This window comes from Ceratina calcarata, unplaced genomic scaffold (assembly GCF_001652005.2).
Source record: "Ceratina calcarata isolate Rehan_Ccalc_2016 unplaced genomic scaffold, ASM165200v1 scaffold168, whole genome shotgun sequence".
Classification (NCBI taxonomy): domain Eukaryota; kingdom Metazoa; phylum Arthropoda; class Insecta; order Hymenoptera; family Apidae; genus Ceratina; species Ceratina calcarata.
In genome coordinates this window covers 173,343-194,527 of record NW_017138136.1, presented here as the reverse complement: position 1 = coordinate 194,527, position 21,185 = coordinate 173,343, and the positions used below count along the sequence as shown (strand labels likewise).

Sequence of the window (21,185 nt, the reverse complement as noted above, 5' to 3'; positions counted from 1 at the left end):
TTAATTAAACACGTTCAATATATCAATTTTTAAACGTATCGTATCGATTGTTAACTCGAACAGGAGATCAGAAAGGTATTGTATGATAATAACGAGGCATCAGTATTGACTAATAACTAAATGACTGTCGCTAATGAGAATTAGACTTATATTGAAACGGGTAAGTATCTAGACAAGACCTGTAATGACGAAGTTTCCGATCTCAGTCAGAAAGTTTGATTGCCTTAAATCTAATATCGATTCGATCGCGAGACTAATTCGAAAAAGATTTATTCATTGCTGTCATATATATACACCGGTTTACTTCTCAACACGCGATTGCTACCAAGATCGAACGGTGTTCATAAATTTTAGAACGAACAGATCATTAAAGGTTCCCAGTTGATCGCCTTGATTACATGATCCTTCGAGTTACATAACGGTGGATCTTCCTGCCGTTTTTTGAATATTTAAAGATCGCAGTTTAATATTCTAAAAAAGAGATTCTCTTTGAGATTCGCTACTGTTATTTATTCATAAGCCTGCGAATTCAAATATGAATTCATTCGGTGTTTGAATTTATTGCTCAAGTACTATAAATTCAAATATGGTTTCATGGTATGACTACATTATATAAATTGAAACATAGCTTCACTGTACGAAATTCTGCATTAATTGAGGGATACATTCAGCTATGAATTAATCGGTTCAATCAAACTAGACACCCAAACGTAAATTCATAAATTTAGTTACAACATAGACAGTTTAATATTGACAATTAACCATTGCTATAAAATACAATTAATTTTTTAATAAACGATGAACAATAAGGACATTGACGTGATTTTTTAATTGCGTTTAATGTTTTAAAATCGACTGTTTCTTTCAGGCATCCGGGAGACAATCCATTCTACAGCACCATCGACAGTATGCCAGACATTCGGCCGCGCCGAAAGTCGGTGCCATTGGTCTCAGAGCTGGTACGTAATCAATAGTCCATTAACCCTAATTCAGATATGTCCGCGTTTGTGCATACATCGATGTGCACGAGGACACGGGCCACGAACATTTGCGTAGTTTGTTTTTATATTCATAAAGTAACAACTGATGGTATTTTCTTATTAGCTCAGCATCGACGTCGTTGTCGTCGTCGTCTCGTCCGATCTTATCCCCCTTAACGACGTCATTAATATTGATCGTGGTCATCAAATACAGTTTCCATATGACTATTGCTATAATAATTATAATGTTCTCAAATAATTTTTGGAAAATGAAATTAATAAATGAAAGAATTATTATTATTATTTAAAAACTTGGAATTACATCTTCAGCGAGAAAGAATCATTAATTTCTTAATATAAAACTGTTATAAAACATACAAATCCGATTGTTTAACATGCATATATTGATTAAGTAAGCAGAAATAAATATTAATTGCGATTCTTTGATTTTAAGTAATAATATACCTGTACTGTGAGACTCAAGGAAAATCGCAGTAATATACATATAGGCAGTGGAAGCATTTACAGGCTCCGAACATCACTCGAAGCTCCTATTCAGTATTAATGCTTTTTCTATGATTCACCTCGTTTATACTATTTAATTAACCAGACATTATTCTTTCGTTCCCTTTCAACCCGAGTATTATTCTCGCAATTTTCGCCATGGCTTTTATGGAAGACCATCTTATGTTTTCACTTATTACCTCTATTTCGTTTTATTCTGTCGATATTATCTTCCCTCTAATTAAATCTCCAAGGCTGATTCGAGTTCGAAGAATTAAAACCAAGCAACTAAAACTTTACTTGTGTTTTAAATTAATTCAGTTAACACAATTGAAGGTTAAATTTTTAGATATTTTATGAAATCGAGAACCACGATCAATGTTTACAGACGGTTTCTTATGTACCCAATAAGAATTCAATGTTTCCAAAAATTTCATTATTTCCTTAGAAGAAAGATCGTCGCCTAAACCTCGATCTTGTCCCAATGATAAAGTTCCAATTCCTAATCGATAAATTGCACTAAATCACTTCAATCGGTTTGAACTTTACGTATTCGCATCCAGAGCGATGGATATCGTTTAAACTTCTCCCCGTTTTTCACGAGACGACGTCGAGCACGCGACGATTGTTCGATATCGAGAGATCGATATCTGCTGAGCAGTTCGTGTCGCCTTCGAGAGATATTTTTTTTCTGTGCTTAAAACGATAGCACTAAAAGCATCAGGGAAGCTCGCTCTTGCTCTCGAGGGTGACTTGGTTATCGATTAACCATCGTGCTACCTGATTGCGTGTACAACGTTTTTTTCCTTATTTTTTTTATGCCACGCCGTGTTTTCGGTAACCCGAGACATTCTACCAGAGGGGCGTCGCAGACGATTTCACGATAAATCGGTCGCCAAAGGGTTAGACGTCGCGATTAGGGCTTGAAGCGAACTTTTAAGGGATCGAGTTAGTTGTCCCTAACCGTTTCTTGCTAGAGGGCAAGTTAGAACGTTTCCACGATGGAGATTTTATAGATCCTGATAGCCGGTTAAAGAAGGGTGATTCGCGATAAGGGATGATTTATTGAAAGTTGTCTGCAGACCGCCCCGTACTGTTATTTCTACTCCGTTACTAGCGCTTTACAGAGTATACTCGTTCGAGATTGTTCAGTTTTTTATCCGGTCATCGGATATTATCTTTTCGTACGGTAATAACCGAATATACAGGGTATCCCAAAAAGCACGATTTTCCTGTAAGGGTGTGAAAGCATGTGAAATTCTGAATCAGAGCTTCCTCCCACCACTATTAATTCCTTGAACGGAAATGACGAGTCCAGCTCGTCATAAACATTCCTCTTTTTCAAGTGCTGATTGAAAATAAATTGTCGTTCAAGGGGTTAATAAAGTTATTAACAGTTGGAGGAAACAGGAACTTTTTACTCAGAATTTCATCCTCCTTCACACCCTCGGAGGAAAGTTATGCATTCTGAGATACCCTGTATGTTCACGCAATTCACTGGGAAGTGGCGTCGCAGTAATACATTGCAGGAATTGTATTCCCTTAACCTGTTGCTTGAGAACATCATATCAAGAACACGCACAATGTCTATGAATAATTCTTAATTTAAAGTGACACAAAAATAAATGTCAAGCAGAGTATCCAAACGACTCATTTCACGAAAATTGGTCACTACATACGACATTTTTCGTTATTCTGAGCGTCTATATCACTCAGAGTCGATAAGTCTGTGGTGGTCCACGCGCTTTCAAAGAGCGATAAAACTGTCGTCCGAGCAAAGGAAGCATTTCCCAGATTGCGATCAGCCATTGTGATCCGTGGCGATCGTTAAAACAAGAAACGCGTCCGTAAAACGAGCGTTTGACACGAAATCGCGAGTAAGCATTTCTTGCTTTCGTTTTCCGTCCCCATGCCTTCGTACGGTCATATAGTCTTCGCTCTTTACGACCTGCGTCGCCATTTCGCGGTCGAATCGAAGTGAAAACGCTTCCCAAAGCGATACCAAAGCATACTTACTATCCCTCAAAGAAACAACGTGTATACGACTCGCAAGATTCGTTCATTTACCATAACCGTTCTCCTTGCCTTAATTCAATGTTCAGAACGGGTCGAGCGGAAATACGAAGAAATACGTGCTTCATATGTCCTGGGTAAAATTTATTTGACGCTAAAGGAATTTTTTTAAACAGAAATTAGCAATTTTTCAAGAGATTATTTCGATCTTACAATTAATTGATTATATCGTATTTTACCAGTTGAAAATTAAAGCGGCTACATTAAGAATGATTTGAACAAATTTTTCAAGTATAATATAATCTACATTAAGTAAATAATTCAGGAGATTAAATAAAAAGGACGTTTCCTGAGGCTAGGCATTACGCCATAGTGGAAGAAGTAATTAATTTCGTGGAAAACTGACCGTTGAAAATTCGAAGAATGTTCATTCGACTCACTGGCTGGTCGATTACCTGCGTGTTCGAGATAACGTCGTACTTTAAAAAACGAAGTCACTTACGCTACGCGCCCCTTTGCTCACGCGACGTCTTCAGCAAGCCTGTTAAAAGCGCGACCAATGGTGTTGAAAATTAAAAACAAAATGAGACAAGAAAGAAACATGCGTTATTATATATAGATAATGTTATTTCTTGTGTGCAGCTGCTTAAAAGAATTAGAAATTGTACAAACACGTCGGGGAGATATTAAAATCTTAATTGCCCTTTCGGCATGTGAATAATTATTTTATGGGATGATAACATTATTTTTCTTCCTTGAGTTGAACGGAATCTTTAAACCGTTTTTTTGCCTGAATGAAACCTTCACCTTTGGTATTTATTGTGGGCCGCAGTACGGCGCACGCAGCACGAAACGTCACAACTTATAATAGACCAGAACCCGAACGTTTAGATTTTAAACCGAACTATGAACTCCCTGCAATCAAATTTTCTCGCAGCGTCAGAGAAAAATCACCGTGGCTTAATGACTATCGATTTTCGCTCGATCCGTTGCGTATATGTTCTATGTGAAATTCATTGGAAAACAGATACGAACGGAAAACTTTCCGTGACATTATTACGGACACTTCTGCTGTAAATCTTAGGACAACTGTAAACTGTATAATATAGGGATTTTGTAAGAACATGTATTAATTGAATTTGCGACATTTCAATGATTAGTGAATTGTATCAAAGAAAATCTTGAGTACTCTTCATCGATAATGTAGTTACAAATGGAACTCTAAACACATCTCTATTGTTTTCTTAATTTCTTACAACAGATGTTTTACCATTCCAAAGTAAGAATTGTGAAAATAATTCAGATATTTCAATGAATGGGTTTCGCGCCGAAGCATATTTTCAAATGTTTTTATTCCAAATTGATGTTTTAAAAAGTAAATGTTATTTTTTATTGAAATAACTCAGTAAGAATTTATTATGTGCATTTTCTCATTTGAAATCTCTTATGATTATTGACTTTACATTTTTAGCTAATCCTCCTGTAGGTAACGAATAATGCATTCCAAACTTTGAAGTGTCCTAAGACTTATGAATGAAGGTGTACATTCACTTCCCTTTCAGCAAAGTTGGGACTCGAGAAGAACGAAATAATTTTCCTCGCAGTCACGCGACTTCTCGAATTGCTTTCTCTCTCTCTCTCGGCTTCCAACCCCTCGAATTTAGAAGTCTCGACCTGTCTATCTGTGAACCTTCCCATCTCAACCTCTACCACACTCCATTCTCCTGTATGTGTTTGATGTTAATAATTTTTCTTTTAGTTGTTGTGTAACATGACCTTGTCCCTTGTAATCCAGCGTCTGAAAAAGTGTATTGTTCGTCGAGTCGAAACCAGGAAACAAGAGACCGATCGATAGCGATTGTATCACGTAATTCATACCGATACATTAATTAATACCGTATCGAATGTACATATAAAACACTGGTAATGAAATCAATACGAATTTGGTGTTATCAATATCAACCTGCAAATCATAATATTATTCTGTATTATACTCAATAATAGTAAAAATATAGGTTTCAAATATTAATAACCGTTTATAATTAAAATTAATTAGATCTATAAAAACCATGTTTTAAATTTTTATTAGAAAATCAAGTATAGCATATTATTTTATTTTACATTATGTAATCTCTCTAACATCTAAACATAAATTAATTCGTTAAAACCAATATTAAAAAAGGCATTCAATTTTGAAATGTGTACGAATATTTATGGACTTTACTGTATGTGATACTAGGAATGCAAAGCAGTGAGCAGATATGATCCACTCTCTTATTGATAATTTTGAAAAATATTAAAGTACAATTTTCTTAATTGGTATCAAATCGATATTGATTTGATATAATGCAATTGATTGATTTTATACGTACAAGTATTACTTCGTACATTATTGATTCGAGAATGTATGAAGTAATAGATGATGATGAATATAATATCAGTATTAATCGCTACCGGTCGATCGATAGGAAACTATCGTGAAATTGCTGGATCTCAGGGCGGAACATTCAGTTCTAGTCGCTAACGCGATTCGAGGAAACATTCGGTGGTGAATTATGAGATTCATTGGGGCGGAAAATGCAAACTCGCCGCGCTGCGATTCTGTAATTTTAGGTTTTCGCATTCACCGAGAAGAGATAATGTTCTGGAACACGGAAAGGGATTAAATTTCTTATGACATTATACCCGACACTAATGAACATCGATTAAAGATCAATTTTGATGAAGAAGAGAAGGGTAAGAGGAACGTTTTAATTGCTGACAGTTCAGAAGATTATCGCCTGTCTCGGTGAAAACATATCGATGCACTGATTTACGTTCGCGTGCCTCTCTTGTCTCTTTAAATGTGTCCCTTTATCCATAACAAAGTACTATAAAAACAAGAAAAGACAAAAGAAAGATAGAAAGAAATGCAACTGATACGTACTAACCGGCATATAATGCCATTTTTCTTTGTTTGTTCTCTGTGGCGCCCGTTGTTGTATCCACCTGAACACCTGAAAAATGCAAAACCACTCACTGAAAAACCTCTCAAAATATCTCAAAAATTCTACCTCCAGGTCTTGAAGGTACTGATTAAATGCCTCCTTAACGAAGTTTAAATAAGAAAATGCTTGTTTCGTCGTACATAGCGCATGCTTCAGCTTCGATGCGTGTTACCATAATTCAGTTTTTTATCTTATGTCAGCATCCTTTTTCATATAACTACATCGTTCTGTTTTTGTTTGCATTTGCTAACTGGATATTCTCTTTTTCTTATTCCTCGGCTCTAATCTCGTTTATTTCCCGAGATTTTACCAATATATTGTTCGCTTTTACGCAACGTTACGCGCAACGCCTCTCGGAGATATCTAATTAGCTTAATTACGATACTGCAGCCGAAGGATTTTCTAATTGAAGGATTAAAGTAACATTATAACGTATCGCGTTTCGCGACGTAATTACACGAAAATCGACGTTCGATTTACCATCCAGTCTCTTCAGGCTGGTGTAATGATTTTTAACAAAGAAAATTTCCGGTTGGTTAAAAGAGGTATTGCTATCAATCGTGTTTAATCATTCATCAATTTTTGCACGAATCTATACTGCTACTTATTGCACCATATAACGAAAGACTAAATCAGAACAGATTAAACGTAATTAAATTGCGGAAATATTCAGTTTCATTACGAACAATCAATTTCTTCGAAAATCTGTATAAAATCCACTAGAATTATACATTGGCATTTACAGAAGTGGGAATTAGTATAAAAATCTACTAGCGTGCATGTAAGAGATACCAAAAATTAATTAATATAGAAGAATTTAGCCTTTCGGTAAGTTATTCCAATTTTGTTTTACAGTTTAATCTTTACTGTACCCGCACGCATTGAGTATATTCGTCATTATGAACGCATGGATGAGTAGTTAGTACCGAATATCGTAGTTAGTAGGTGCAAAATGCGACACGTTTTATTATATCATAGTTAGACCAATAGACTGTAGGTCAAAAACTCGTATCACGAATACATTGACTAACTTATGATCCTGCTCTTCCTTTCTCTCTGATTTTATTTATTTCCGTACGATGTATTTTGATCTAAAAATGTGAGAAAAGGACAGCAAATGTATCTAATCGGCGTCCTTAAAGGAAGAGAAAGTATCGAGATTGGACATAAATGTCCAAGCAAAATATAAACAATCTGTGATTTCTTTAGTGTATTAAACGCAGCAAGAAGAGGCTGATATGTTGATTGAGAAGTTCAGAAAAAAATGCGGTACACATGACTGCCTTATTCAAATGTTGTTATGCCACTATAAAATAATTGTATAATTATTTCTGTAATCAAATAAGTCTAGTGTCATTCTTAATATGTAGCTCGTTTAAAAATACAATCGTACTAACTTTTTTAATTGAACTTCTTAAATGGCTAGCTGCAAATTATAGTGATGTCAGTCAATCTTTCCCTATACAATGTTTTTAATTGTTACTAAGAAATTATAATTTTGCTATCACAGAAAACGAATTCCAATTATAAAAATTCGAAAGCTTGATTTACTCCACTATGATTGTTAATCTTTCAGATAGGATTATACAATAGCATAATCTTCATTAAAATTTTACCACTAACAAGATACAATGGAATATTGTATCTGTATAATACATGGGGAAAGGTGAAAAGATAGAGGAACCCACGGTGCCCCGTGCGTGACAGGCTTGTACATACACACCACGAACACGCTTTCTGAGGCTGTGAAGCAGTGTAGTGCGTCTAGTTTCTATTAGCCATTAGTCGATGACAGAGAAAACAGAATTGATTGTGAGCCAAGTCTTTGATTTACTCACTCTAACTATGGGATTGCCTATTTCCTCTTACTTTTGTACAAAATTAGTACTAAGACGAGTAATAACGAGTGAGTCGATTTTGTCTACTCAGATATTATTCGTCTCTTTATTTAAAGTTGAAACATTTAGGTATCTATATTATACATAGAAATGGGCAACATTTTTTCCTTTTTGTCTCTCTGTTTGATTCAATTACTTTAGACTGAACACTGCAATCTATGCGCGAAATTAGTTGCTCGAAATTAGCGTTTATCCACGGTGATACGACAGTAGCGCATGCATCGAGCACGGAGCCCCGTGCAGAATATCTTAATCGAAATCGAAATCTATATACATATATCCAACCACAAATCTTACCTGAACGTCACCTATCCAAAACGTTCTGTAAGTTAATTGGATTAGATTCCATCAGAAATTCATTCACCTCTATCTCGCCTTACCTTTCAACTATTATTATACTATTCATTTCATTTAAATCTACCCCTATTACTCTTCTTACGTTCATCACTCTCTTTGTCTTCAACTTTGAATCATCATCATCTTTGAATCCTTCTTTCTATCTCGTTACGTTTTATCCCTCCTCCATTAATTTTCTAATAATTATGGATATTTATATATTTCATATTTTTCTATTTCGTTTAAATCTTTTCTCACTTTTTTCTATGTACTTATTTTACAGATAATAATATATGCTTTCACAAAAAATAAAGAGTACGACATTTCTTGACCTCGAGATCACATACACATTTATCTGCTATTTCATTTTTTTTTAATTCGATTCCTTCCACACTTCACTCAATGCATCAGCATGTATATTGACACATCTCACGATCAAACAGCTTTGCCACAAATATTAACGATTGAGGAGCTTCTTCTTTGAACAACAGATTGCTCAAAGCACGGCTTTTCAAATAAGCCAATGTAAATAAAACACATTTTCTTGTGACTGTAAATAAGATTTGTAAATAAACGTCGTAAATATTTGCAATGTGCATTTGGTATGGAATCGACGCACGTAAATTTTTCTTAATATGCATAAAATTGTAATTAACACAACTACGTTTTACCGTTAAGAAATTTATGGTATGGAACAGATAAAATATCCATACCAAATGTAATTTTCGATATCACGTTATTTTCTGTGATTTATTTTTATTGATTCACCACTATTTCTTGAATAATCTCACACAGTTAATTGTTTGCAAACGAAATAAAATTTTTTGTAAAATTGTTGTTCAATTTTTATACACACATACATTTCAATTACGTATACATTTCATACAATGATATTCACTTCACTATCGTTCTTTGTTACAGTGTCTTTTCCTTTTATTATTCTCTTCGATTTCTCTTCACGTTCTGTTTATCATCGTTGTCACCCTTTTCCTTTTCTTCTTCTTCTTCTTCTTCTTCTTCTTCTTCTTCTTCTCACTATTCATTCGGTTTCAGTTTCTCACTCTTCCTGGCTCGTTAACTCTGTCTACACGATAGAGACCATAGAGAGACTGGAAGAGGCGTTGTACTTGAATCAGATGTGCATTAATTTCTATCTTTTCTCAGACAATGGCGGCAACGAAGAGGAATGCACCGGGTCTAACAACGGCAGTGCCCAGGGCAACCCTGAACGACGAGGAACTGGTAAGAATTCGTCCATTTTACTACCCCTTTTTCAGGCACCATCTCACTTTACTATCAAAAGTATTCGTTAATTGATCATTTAATGGCCAAATATTTCGTCAAATTAATTTCCTCCTGAAAAACGATTATTAACAAGACATTTATTTGTCAATTTAAGAATAATCTCATGTTGTATTTCAAATAGTGTCTTGATGTATCTTAAATCAGTTTCCTTTATTCGTTTTCATTGTTCATATTTCTAATTGCTAAATTTAATGAAAAGGCTTGCTACTTTTTATTATTTTTCACTGCGATATGCGACAACAAAGAATCGCAATTAACGCAGTATCTAAAATATCTCGCGTCCATCGACATTAACATGATGTTAGGTGGAACGAAAATTGTGGGTTGATGAAAAGAAAGGTTCCCTTATATCGGTAATTTTAATGTTCATGGACAAGGATATACAATCAGCTCTTATTTAAGTTAAGCTCTCATCGCGTGTCAACTGTCATTGAATTAAATTTTCGAAACAATCACGAGTACGGTTAGTGAACTTGTGAAACTCGAATATGTACTGCATTTGAATTATAATATAAACTCGAGCTTCGCGTTGGCCATTTTAAAACGAAATTAACGTTGAATCTATGTCATACTATTGTGACTGCAACTCGAAATGTCTTTCACCAATTGTGAATTGCACAGTGGAGATAATAAATGTTTTGAGCTCGTGTTCAAGCAGAATTTTCTTATGCGCAATAATGTCGGACAATAATAATAATACAATAGTAATAATAAGGGACAATCTACATGAATTCTTCATTGAGCTGTTGAAAAATAAAAACTGCTTAATGAAAATTATATTGGAATTAATAATAAATTATATTATCGACAACTGTATGCAACAGTCATGTACTTAAAATCCAATCAGGATTTTCATGAATTTTAACTAGAATTTTCATTTCATTTTTATAACTCATAGACCGTAGTGAGTAGTAAGAAATAAAACGGAACATCATATTTTTCGTTTGAATCTCGGTAAGAAGGAACAAGAAACATTTAAGAAGAACAGGAATAAGGAATTCTTTGGCAGGATTTGTAAAATAATTTGTATTAGGAATCTTAATTGAATTCCACAACGACCATGCTAATAATGACTTAATTAGCTGTAAGATTGTGCAACACTGATAAGTTTAAGAGGTAACCAAAAGATAAAGAAAAAAGGAAAACACATGCATCCACGACGGCTCGTCCGCTACAGGCTGAACTTATAACCTCTGATAAACTTTTTTTCTTTTCACATGAACTGTGCTGCATTTTATCCTCATTTCCGCGCTATTTTCTTTCACGTAAGTGTGGCCTCAACCTTTCTGTCTCTCTCTCTCTCTCTCTCTCTTTCTCTCTCTCTTTATTTTCTGTTTTATTATTTTCCGTTTCTATCTGTCTTTTCTGCTTCCTTTGCTTCTCTTCTCTACTTCTCTCTCTATCTTTTCTTTATACCATTACTTTTTATTTGAGACGTGTACTGCGATATTAAAAATGAAAAAAGCGATGTTCGTAGCGAGCCTAGACGAGTCATTCTCTTTCTCTCTCTATCTATCTATCTATCTATCTATCTATCTATTTCTCTTCTCTGTCTCTATCTCTAACTCTACTTTAGCGGCTAGGGTGAACGTTCTCCAAATGCGTATATAAATATATATATATATATATATATAAAACTGCATACAATAAATATTTGTACACACGTGTCGCGAACATTGACCGAACGTGACCAAAGCAAAATTTTACTGGTCGAAAACGTGCGGTACAGGATCGCGATGTGTGTATATGAATGTGGGTCACGTGTAGGTAATCGAGGATATGAGATGCTACAATGGTCATGTGAACCGAGTACAATTAGGATAGAGCTAGGATAACTCCGATTCCTTGATTCGTGGGTGTCGGATGTTCCCTGCATGACAAAATCAGTTCTGCTTCGTTACACCACTTGGCTACAGTCAAGGACGTGACTCGTTACAAGATCAAAATTCTTGATAACAATTTTATCACAAAGGTACAAGTTTGAAAAGAAAAGTTGAAGATATTTTATCTCGTTGATGAAAATAAGAAATTGAAAATGAGGCCCCTCGTGTAAAATTTAATTAAATAGATATTGTATGTATGTATAGATGTTACACATTTTGAAAAGTTATCCGCAATACTGTAGGTTAATTTTCAAATACCTTGAATTTCTGTAAAATTTTCGTGAAAGATTATATAAAAGTAAACATTTGAATAAATACACTGTATTTAAGGTCTGGAATTGCAGGGATACATGCATACGTATGCATGTATATGTATCGGCAACATTACTTTCTATGTAATGGTCCCATTTTTCATAAAATATCGTTCACAGAAGGAAAGACTCGCTCGGAACCATCTCACCGATTCGAGGGAAAAAATTTAAAAGAGAAAAATGGGGAACATCCCGAATTCACGACATCACCCTTATAGTGCTTCTTAGCGGATCGATGCTTTTACACACCCCGCAGAACGTTCCAAATAGTAGGACATCTAGAGAACGTGCTCATCCTCTCTCTTTTTCTGTCATTCTTTCTCTCAAAGCCGATGATAAAAAAAGAAGCGAACAAATCGAAGCATAGATATTCGTCGTATCGATAGGGAAAGTACCAACTGTTTTTCCCGGTACGTATATAAATATATATATATATATATATATAAAACTGCATACAATAAATATTTGTACACACGTGTCGCGAACATTGACCGAACGTGACCAAAGCAAAATTTTACTGGTCGAAAACGTGCGGTACAGGATCGCGATGTGTGTATATGAATGTGGGTCACGTGTAGGTAATCGAGGATATGAGATGCTACAATGGTCATGTGAACCGAGTACAATTAGGATAGAGCTAGGATAACTCCGATTCCTTGATTCGTGGGTGTCGGATGTTCCCTGCATGACAAAATCAGTTCTGCTTCGTTACACCACTTGGCTACAGTCAAGGACGTAACTCGTTACAAGATTAAAATTCTTGATAACAATTTTATCACAAAGGTACAAGTTTGAAAAGAAAAGTTGAAGATATTTTATCTCGTTGATGAAAATAAGAAATTGAAAATGAGGCCCCTCGTGTAAAATTTAATTAAATAGATATTGTATGTATGTATAGATGTTACACATTTTGAAAAGTTATCCGCAATACTGTAGGTTAATTTTCAAATACCTTGAATTTCTGTAAAATTTTCGTGAAAGATTATATAAAAGTAAACATTTGAATAAATACACTGTATTTAAGGTCTGGAATTGCAGGGATACATGCATACGTATGCATGTATATGTATCGGCAACATTACTTTCTATGTAATGGTCCCATTTTTCATAAAATATCGTTCACAGAAGGAAAGACTCGCTCGGAACCATCTCACCGATTCGAGGGAAAAAATTTAAAAGAGAAAAATGGGGAACATCCCGAATTCACGACATCACCCTTATAGTGCTTCTTAGCGGATCGATGCTTTTACACACCCCGCAGAACGTTCCAAATAGTAGGACATCTAGAGAACGTGCTCATCCTCTCTCTTTTTCTGTCATTCTTTCTCTCAAAGCCGATGATAAAAAAAGAAGCGAACAAATCGAAGCATAGATATTCGTCGTATCGATAGGGAAAGTACCAACTGTTTTTCCCGGGAAAACTGTTCCGGCAAATGTTCTGCTCATATGTTATAGGGCTATTACATTTTTTCGAGGCGAGAGAAAGATAATATAAGAATCGAACGGGGACGAGGATCAACGGTACCCTCGCGCCCGTTTCACTTCAATGGAGATGCGGAAAGAAATATACATAGAAACCCCGTAACCTGAGAACGGTCCTCGTAGAGCTCCTCTTTCGAGTTTGAATTTGAATGAGTAACGCACTGTCTGTGTAGTTGGAAAAAGCTGAAGACAATGCCTTCCTGGCAAGACGGTCATGATTTAAGTGCCCTTAATACAATTTAGTATTGAAACATTAAAATAACGTGACAGATTTAAGTTGAATTATACTTTTTCCAACGATCACAAGTATAGCAACAGTTACAATGAGTGAAGTCACCCTTGAAGTTGGCTTGCCTCACGCAACGTTAGGCCCCTGCCCTGGTTTAGAAAGGAGATTCCAAACGACGACTGGGTACACCTAAACGGTGGACCCTCGTGAATCGCGCACATATGACTGAAGTTCCAACCCTCACCCAGAAGTTCTCTCCCTGTTCGATCAGTGTACACGAGATTGCGTATGCCAGTATGCAATTAGGTCTCGCCAGGCACTAATTCCCCTCGGCACAGTTATGATTGTGCGCGTAATTATGTACGAACGCTAGCAAGTCGTTTGTATGAATGACAACGTGACACAAGTTAACGTTCCATATGCCTACACATAGAGAGTGAATTGATCTTGCATGAGACTGATGCAAAAGTTTCATGAAATAAGTGTCACGATAGGAATCGTTAGGAACAATAGGGTGAGGTAGTAGAACAAATACGATAAACGATTGAAAGATCGATTAAAGACTTTCGCAGTGAGTCACTATGATTTTTATCATTTGAAAAACATTCATTTGATTCTGTGATACAGGGTATTTTATCATATACTCTCTTTCCGAGTATGATGATTATGAAGAACAATTCAAGCAAACTATTAGAATACTTTCATAAATAAAGATTTACGCATGAGAAACGATACAGTAATATTGCTCAGAGTTTCAGCTCCCTTTCAAATATTTCTAAATCTTTATTTTGATTTGAAGATAGAGATGAAACGTGATATTCAAAGACTAAAAGAATTTTTCGATCGTTTTATATCGTGTCTATGTTCTTTGGTAATTTGTCACGCGCGTATGCTAACACCTTGACTCTATGCTCGAACGAATCGGTAATGGATAATGGATCTTTAATATTTTTAATTTTAACTACGTTAGTAAAAAAAATCAACTAATCTAGTTTCATAAAATTTTATATTTTTAACTCATGTAATTAAATAACAATGTTTAAAATTGAAAATAGAGTGCTCTTCTGTTCAAATGTACAATACACATTGCATTACTCGATCAAATTTTCTGCAAGTTTCTTCGCAGACTTCACTCTATCGTTTGATCGATTACATTTCAAGTAGAATGTAAAAGTAAGAAAGAGAGCTCGAAAAAATATATTTTCTTTCTACTTTCTAAGACTGGCTTCTGTTATCACATATTCAGCGCCAACGCTTGAGGGAAGATAAATAGATCAATTTATTTTCCTTCTAAGAAATTTGCCGATTCGATAAGCGGTGAAGTCGAGGTCGTTGGATATGATCCCTGTAAAAGAAGAGAATCTATCCCGATCTGTCCTTATCCGATCTCGATGTAAAACTCGATTCTAACTTGACTGCGCTTTGATGCTGCACCCGTAGAAGATGCACGTGTACAAGAAAACGCTGCAGGCGATGATCTACCCGATTTCCTCAACCACACCGCACAAGTTCGTCACCTGGACGGCGACATCGCCGACCTACTGCTACGAATGCGAAGGTCTACTTTGGGGTATCGCCAGGCAGGGAGTTCGATGTACCGAGTGCGGTGTCAAGTGCCACGAGAAGTGCAAAGACCTGCTCAACGCAGACTGCTTGCAAAGTGAGTACCGATTCTTTTCTCATTAACATTTCAATTTACATTACATTTATATAATAGGACCCCCTGTTGTGCTTCCCATTACGAATCTAAAATTGAAATATTAAAATGTTACAAATATCTTTTAAACGTTGAAATATGATAAACATATAATTTTATAGCTTACATATTAAATTTAAAACATCGCATACAATATTTTAGTGAATTTTAATTGAACTGACCTTAAAACCAATTTGAAAATCTTATTTAATCCGCTCCAATTACCTAATGAGCAACTCAGAACTTAATATTTAGGATAAGTACATACACATAAGGAAGATAAAAAGATTTCCAAGATTTTTTTCACGTTTCTGATTACTTTGACATATTTTTCACATGACAACAGACTGTACTTGTTTAATGTAGTATTGTAAGGAAATTAAACAGGAAATTTAGTAAGAGTCCAGCGAGAGCTAGAGAAAAGTGCAAAATACTGTTAACTCGAGTTAAACGCGAGACGATAAAATAAACTGCATATTGCGCGAATTTTCGCGCTCTCACGTCGCGTTTCGCGAAATCTGCATACGAAACAAAACCACCACGTCGCGCACGGTGACATTAAACCTGCGCCGTTGAAGAACGCGATAAAATTACGCCGCGCGTTTCTCGAAACTTAATTACCAGAAGCGCAAGGCGGAGATGTAATTAACGTGCGAGACTCGGGGTCTAATGTCTGTCGTGTTAAGCGCTCGAACGCGGAAAACATAAAGAGAACGAAACGGAAAAGAATCCTGTACGTTTTCGGCTTTTCGTGCTAACGAGATGTTCGGAATAGTCGTGGGAATTTGCATTACATTTATTTCGAATCAACTTAGTTTGCTTATAAATTGGTGTAGAATTCGTGTGAAAATCCCTGCCGCGAATGTATGGATGAAATTCAGTACGTGTATGCTGGAATCGAGTGATATTGCTGTCATTTTATTTTCTGAATAAGAGTATACGTGTTTAATTTTAAAAAATCGCAAGCACATTTTATTTTCTTGACTTATCAATTGAAGAAGTTAATTCCGTTTGCTATCTATTTTTTGTGTTGAATTATTGGAATATTCTAGAGATACAAAAATTATTAATAACATTAAGAATGTTGTATATAAAAATTTGAAATCGACTCTTCCTTAATCTGTTAGAGAATTATCCGACTATTTTGAAAATAGAAAACGGGAACTGGAAAAGTGCAGGGCTTCAACGTGATTGAGGTATTATAAATCGCATAAAAAATGGCAGAGGGTAATCCAACGTTAAAAATGATCGATCATTCATTAATGCGACGTTCCGTTCAGAATAGTTGAAAGATAAAATCGATGAACGCTCTCGCGTGTCGATGAAATTGCTTCTAACTCTTATCGAGTTCGAAAAGCTCGAATCGTAGTTTCACTCTTTAGAAAATTAGACACCGTAGTACGTCCAATTGAATCCTGGAGTATGAAGAGTCGTTCTTCAATCAAGCAAACTGAATTAATCTTTAGTTTGAATTTGAAATCAAACCAACCACACAATTTCTTTCTTGATTGCCGATTAAAGTATAAAATCACACGTGGTGATGAATTTTGTTAAAACACAAATATAAGATTGAAATGCAGAACAACGATTAGGATTAATTAAATGTTACGCCAGTGTCAAGAAACTTTGGTAATTAATCAATCGTTACACGTTATTCATTTCGCGGGCGATTCAGTTTTGTCGGTCTGTCGTTTATTATAATTAAACCGTAGGAACGGTTAAAACACAGTTTCTCCCTTGACTCACTCCATTCAGAAATCGCGCAACGAGCATGACCTGGTTCGCAGAGCACGTTTCCGAACACCAAAGACAACGAATGTAACCGACAGTATACCATCCAATCCGGGACTATTTTCCGGCTTCAATTGGAACGTTTTCGAACCAAGTTCGCCGAGAAAATAGCGGTTGGAACTCATGTAATCCATTGCAGTTAGCGAAATATGTATACGATGATTCCCTTAGATTTCGATCTCACCTTCTCAAAGATTGGATTTCGCGTGAGGAATCAAACTCGTTCCTTTAATCAGTAGCGGGATTTTGATTAAACCCGCCAATGTTACCCTAGAACGAAATTAACCTCGGTCTAATGAGAAAACTGTCAAATCAAATTCGGTTCAATATCACTTTTCATCTTTCATTTTTAATTATTAAACTACATATACAGTGCATACAAAAATTATTAGTACATTCATACTTCGTTTTTTTAATATTTTTGTACTAAGTAATTAAAATGCTGAGTTTCTTCACAATTCGGCAGAATAAAAACTTAACACTGACGTCACGCTCAATTGCTTTCGGTAAAACAAAAACATATTCACGCGTTCCACATACTTTGGATAGTGTAGGAAATACTTGCATATACTTTGGTCCGTCCGTCTCTCCCGTCGGTCGATCTCTCCCGGAACTACGGAATTTCACTGGTATTTACCGTATTTGAACGGTTTACCATGAACAGAACGAAACAGAAAACTGTTAAACATTTTATTGGTAGCTAATTAACATTCTCAAAATACTACTCCGCAAACGTTAATTTAATTGTACAGTTTCAATTTCAATTGTCATTTACATCCATCATTGCCATCGACTTCGCGCACCTTCGAGATTATTCTCGAACATGTATATATTTAAATATGGGTTAGCAACGTTGAATTTTTGTTCGAACTCAAGTACATTAAATTACTTTACTAAATGATATACTTTTACATTATGCGTATGACAAATGTTATCTATAAGATTTATTTACCAATGCAGTAAAATATATTGTTTCATTACTTCTTTAGTCTTTTTGAAAAATACTGAATATTATCGTTTGCGCCAATATCCATCAATACAGTCTACGAATTCACCACCCACACGATCAACATTAATTTCTTTTTTACTCGTACCTCATCCATCACGAAACACTGTAAATTCCCGAAGCTGTTATTTATTTTTAAACTTGTTCAATACTAGCCGGAGCGTATCTATTTTCCAGTAGTTGAAATCAATTTTTCACCTTAGTTTCGTAGTCAAAGCCTCTCGCCCTTGAACGATCAGTACACGTAATTTCCGGCCTAGTTTAGACGCGGTGACACGACGTGACGTTTCGCATAAAGCGGCCTGTGGCGCAACGCTTGCACCGGAAAATTAAAGCTCCTCGATTTTTCCGGCTAAACGAAAGACTCGCAACGAAACGCGACGCAACGTTTTCTTGTGTTCCAACGCGAAAATCGTACGTACGAAAACAGTTCGCGAAGAGTGCATCCTTCGAAACCGAAGACTATTCAAAGTAAACTCCGGAAAAAAGAAGTTTGGGGTAAAGTTGCATGGGGAAATGGACCACTAATTTAGTTGGAATTGACGGAAAGAAAAACATCAAATAATTCTCTTTTGCAACGTGAAATATCTCTAATTTTTTATTTTTAATTTATTTCTATTTATATACTGTTTGATGTACACGTTTATGCAACCTATTTTATAAAATATTTTATTATTTAAAAGAACATTAATGCACTCTGGGATCAATATACAAAATCGATTTATCTTGCGTTAAAATAATTTTTTACTAAGACAAGTACATGCTAGCACGTAGCTGATGATTGAATCAGGTTAGCCTAATATACAAGCTTCAAGGAAATCCCTTATGATAGGCTATAATATTGAAAATAATTGCATAGCCACATATTATTTTTATTTTAACAAATCACTCTTCAAACGAAGAATGTTTATATCAAATATTAAACTGTTACGATTAATTATTTTAGTAATTTCATTCTAAGAAAATATTAAATTGTCCACAGCAGTAGTTACAGCACAGAATCCTCATTGGTTGTATTTCTCACTTTCAGGGGCGGCTGAGAAAAGCTCGAAACATGGCGCCGAGGATAAAGCGATCAGCATCATCACGGCCATGAAGGAGAGGATGAAGCAGAGGGAACTGGAAAAACCAGAGATCTTCGAGCTGATCCGGTGAGTGCTTCTTAGCATATCTCCTTTTTCCTTCTTTTTCCCTACTTCTTTTGTCGCAGCATAGTCGACTTGATGGAAAACTTTGTGAATCGGCGGCAAGCTAAAACGTTTCAGGACAGATCGACCGCGATTCGTCTGGCTGGATCAGCGATCCTCCGTCGCCATTGCTTATCAATTTATTTAAACTGAATCCAAATTGTGTTATTTATAAACCTGATAAATGTTCGGATAAGAAAATGAAATGATCGGTATGTGCCCTCGATTTCGAATAATCTGAATCGACGTTTAATCCAATAATGAATTCTTTTGAACAAACGAGATGGTGTATAAGTACGAAAGATCAAATATTTTATATTATTGGTTTTATACGTACATATATAGGGTGTCCACAATGAAATGATGTAATCCAATTACTCCGTAACCATAGAAGACAGAGTAACTTGGTGGACAATTATACTAAATGATTCCAGGGGGGCATATTTTGACGTGAACAAATTTTCAGCGTGGAGACCTCGTAAATACGGAAGCATAAATGGTCCCCAATTCAGCTCTCACAGTATACATTCGGAGACCTGATGACGCCCATTTGACGGAACACAAACGTGCCATTTCCCCAAAACTAGATCTGCAAATTTTTGCAACGCACGATCTAGTATGTACGGTTATTATCGAACGCGTCGATATGTAACGCAGTGCAAAATGGGCGTCGCCCTCCACAAAAGTTTTGAAATTTTGCATGAGAAGACTAGCGAGGACAGCCAGTTATCACAAAACCGCAAATTGGCGTGCACAAATAGCGAGCATTCAGAATGTTCATGCTACAGTGAAATAGGTGAATTTGGGTTAACCGGCCATCGTACAATAAAGAAATTCGAGAGCCGGCGGTTCTGTCTACGATTTCATACACCGAGCTGCGTGGTTTTTAAAAATAACGTTTCGTTGCACATCATTTTATATTATACTACAATAGCTATCTTTAGTAAAATAACAGTCAACTTACAATTAGCAAACAAAATCAACACAAATCAAGACATACTTAAAACTTTATTAACTTTCTGTCTGAAAATCAGTAAAATTTCAGAAAAAGTCATACAAAATTTTAGAAAACAAAATGGACTAAATATGAATAATTATTATAAGATGTCAAACAAATCATTTTAACCCTGTTTGGTAGATCTAATGTTAAATTATAGCAAGCAATTAATAAAGTGTAGCACTGAGTAACCGTTGTGCGCAACACGTTATCGATCTGTCTTTTTTCATTAATAACTTTGTTAATAACGAAAAAGTGGAACAGGAACTTCTCACGCAAAACTTCAACTTGTTTCACGCCCTCAGAGGAAAGTCGTTCATTCTGAGACACCCTCTATGCTGACATGAAATTGAGGCAGCAACATGTTTGCTCGGAGGCCAGTGAATAGATGAATGGTTCCCTGAGATGAAAGCTCTCTTCGGTACATTTTCGGGCTTCAAAGATTAACAAGATAATGCAAATCCGTTATAAGGATGCAAGATGATCGATCAGTATTAAGCTTCCAATTATAAAGCTTTACTTATAGCGAGCGTCGATCATGGATCACGATGCATCAGAATATGTGAAATTTGATCAATAT

General features: G+C 35.6%; 1 protein-coding gene across 3 annotated transcripts in view; it reads left to right on the top strand.

Annotated features, from left to right (window-relative positions):
• The window catches only part of unc-13 (protein unc13 homolog), a 176,140-nt gene that overhangs the window by 111,527 nt on the left and 43,428 nt on the right, over window positions 1–21,185 (top strand). For all 3 annotated transcript variants that reach the window (XM_026810690.1, XM_026810691.1, XM_026810692.1), the window contains 5 exons: window positions 869–959; window positions 6,557–6,565; window positions 9,883–9,960; window positions 15,369–15,588; window positions 19,452–19,572. In XM_026810690.1, the coding sequence (XP_026666491.1) occupies window positions 869–959; window positions 6,557–6,565; window positions 9,883–9,960; window positions 15,369–15,588; window positions 19,452–19,572 (519 nt within the window). The remainder of the gene's footprint in view (window positions 1–868; window positions 960–6,556; window positions 6,566–9,882; window positions 9,961–15,368; window positions 15,589–19,451; window positions 19,573–21,185) is intronic.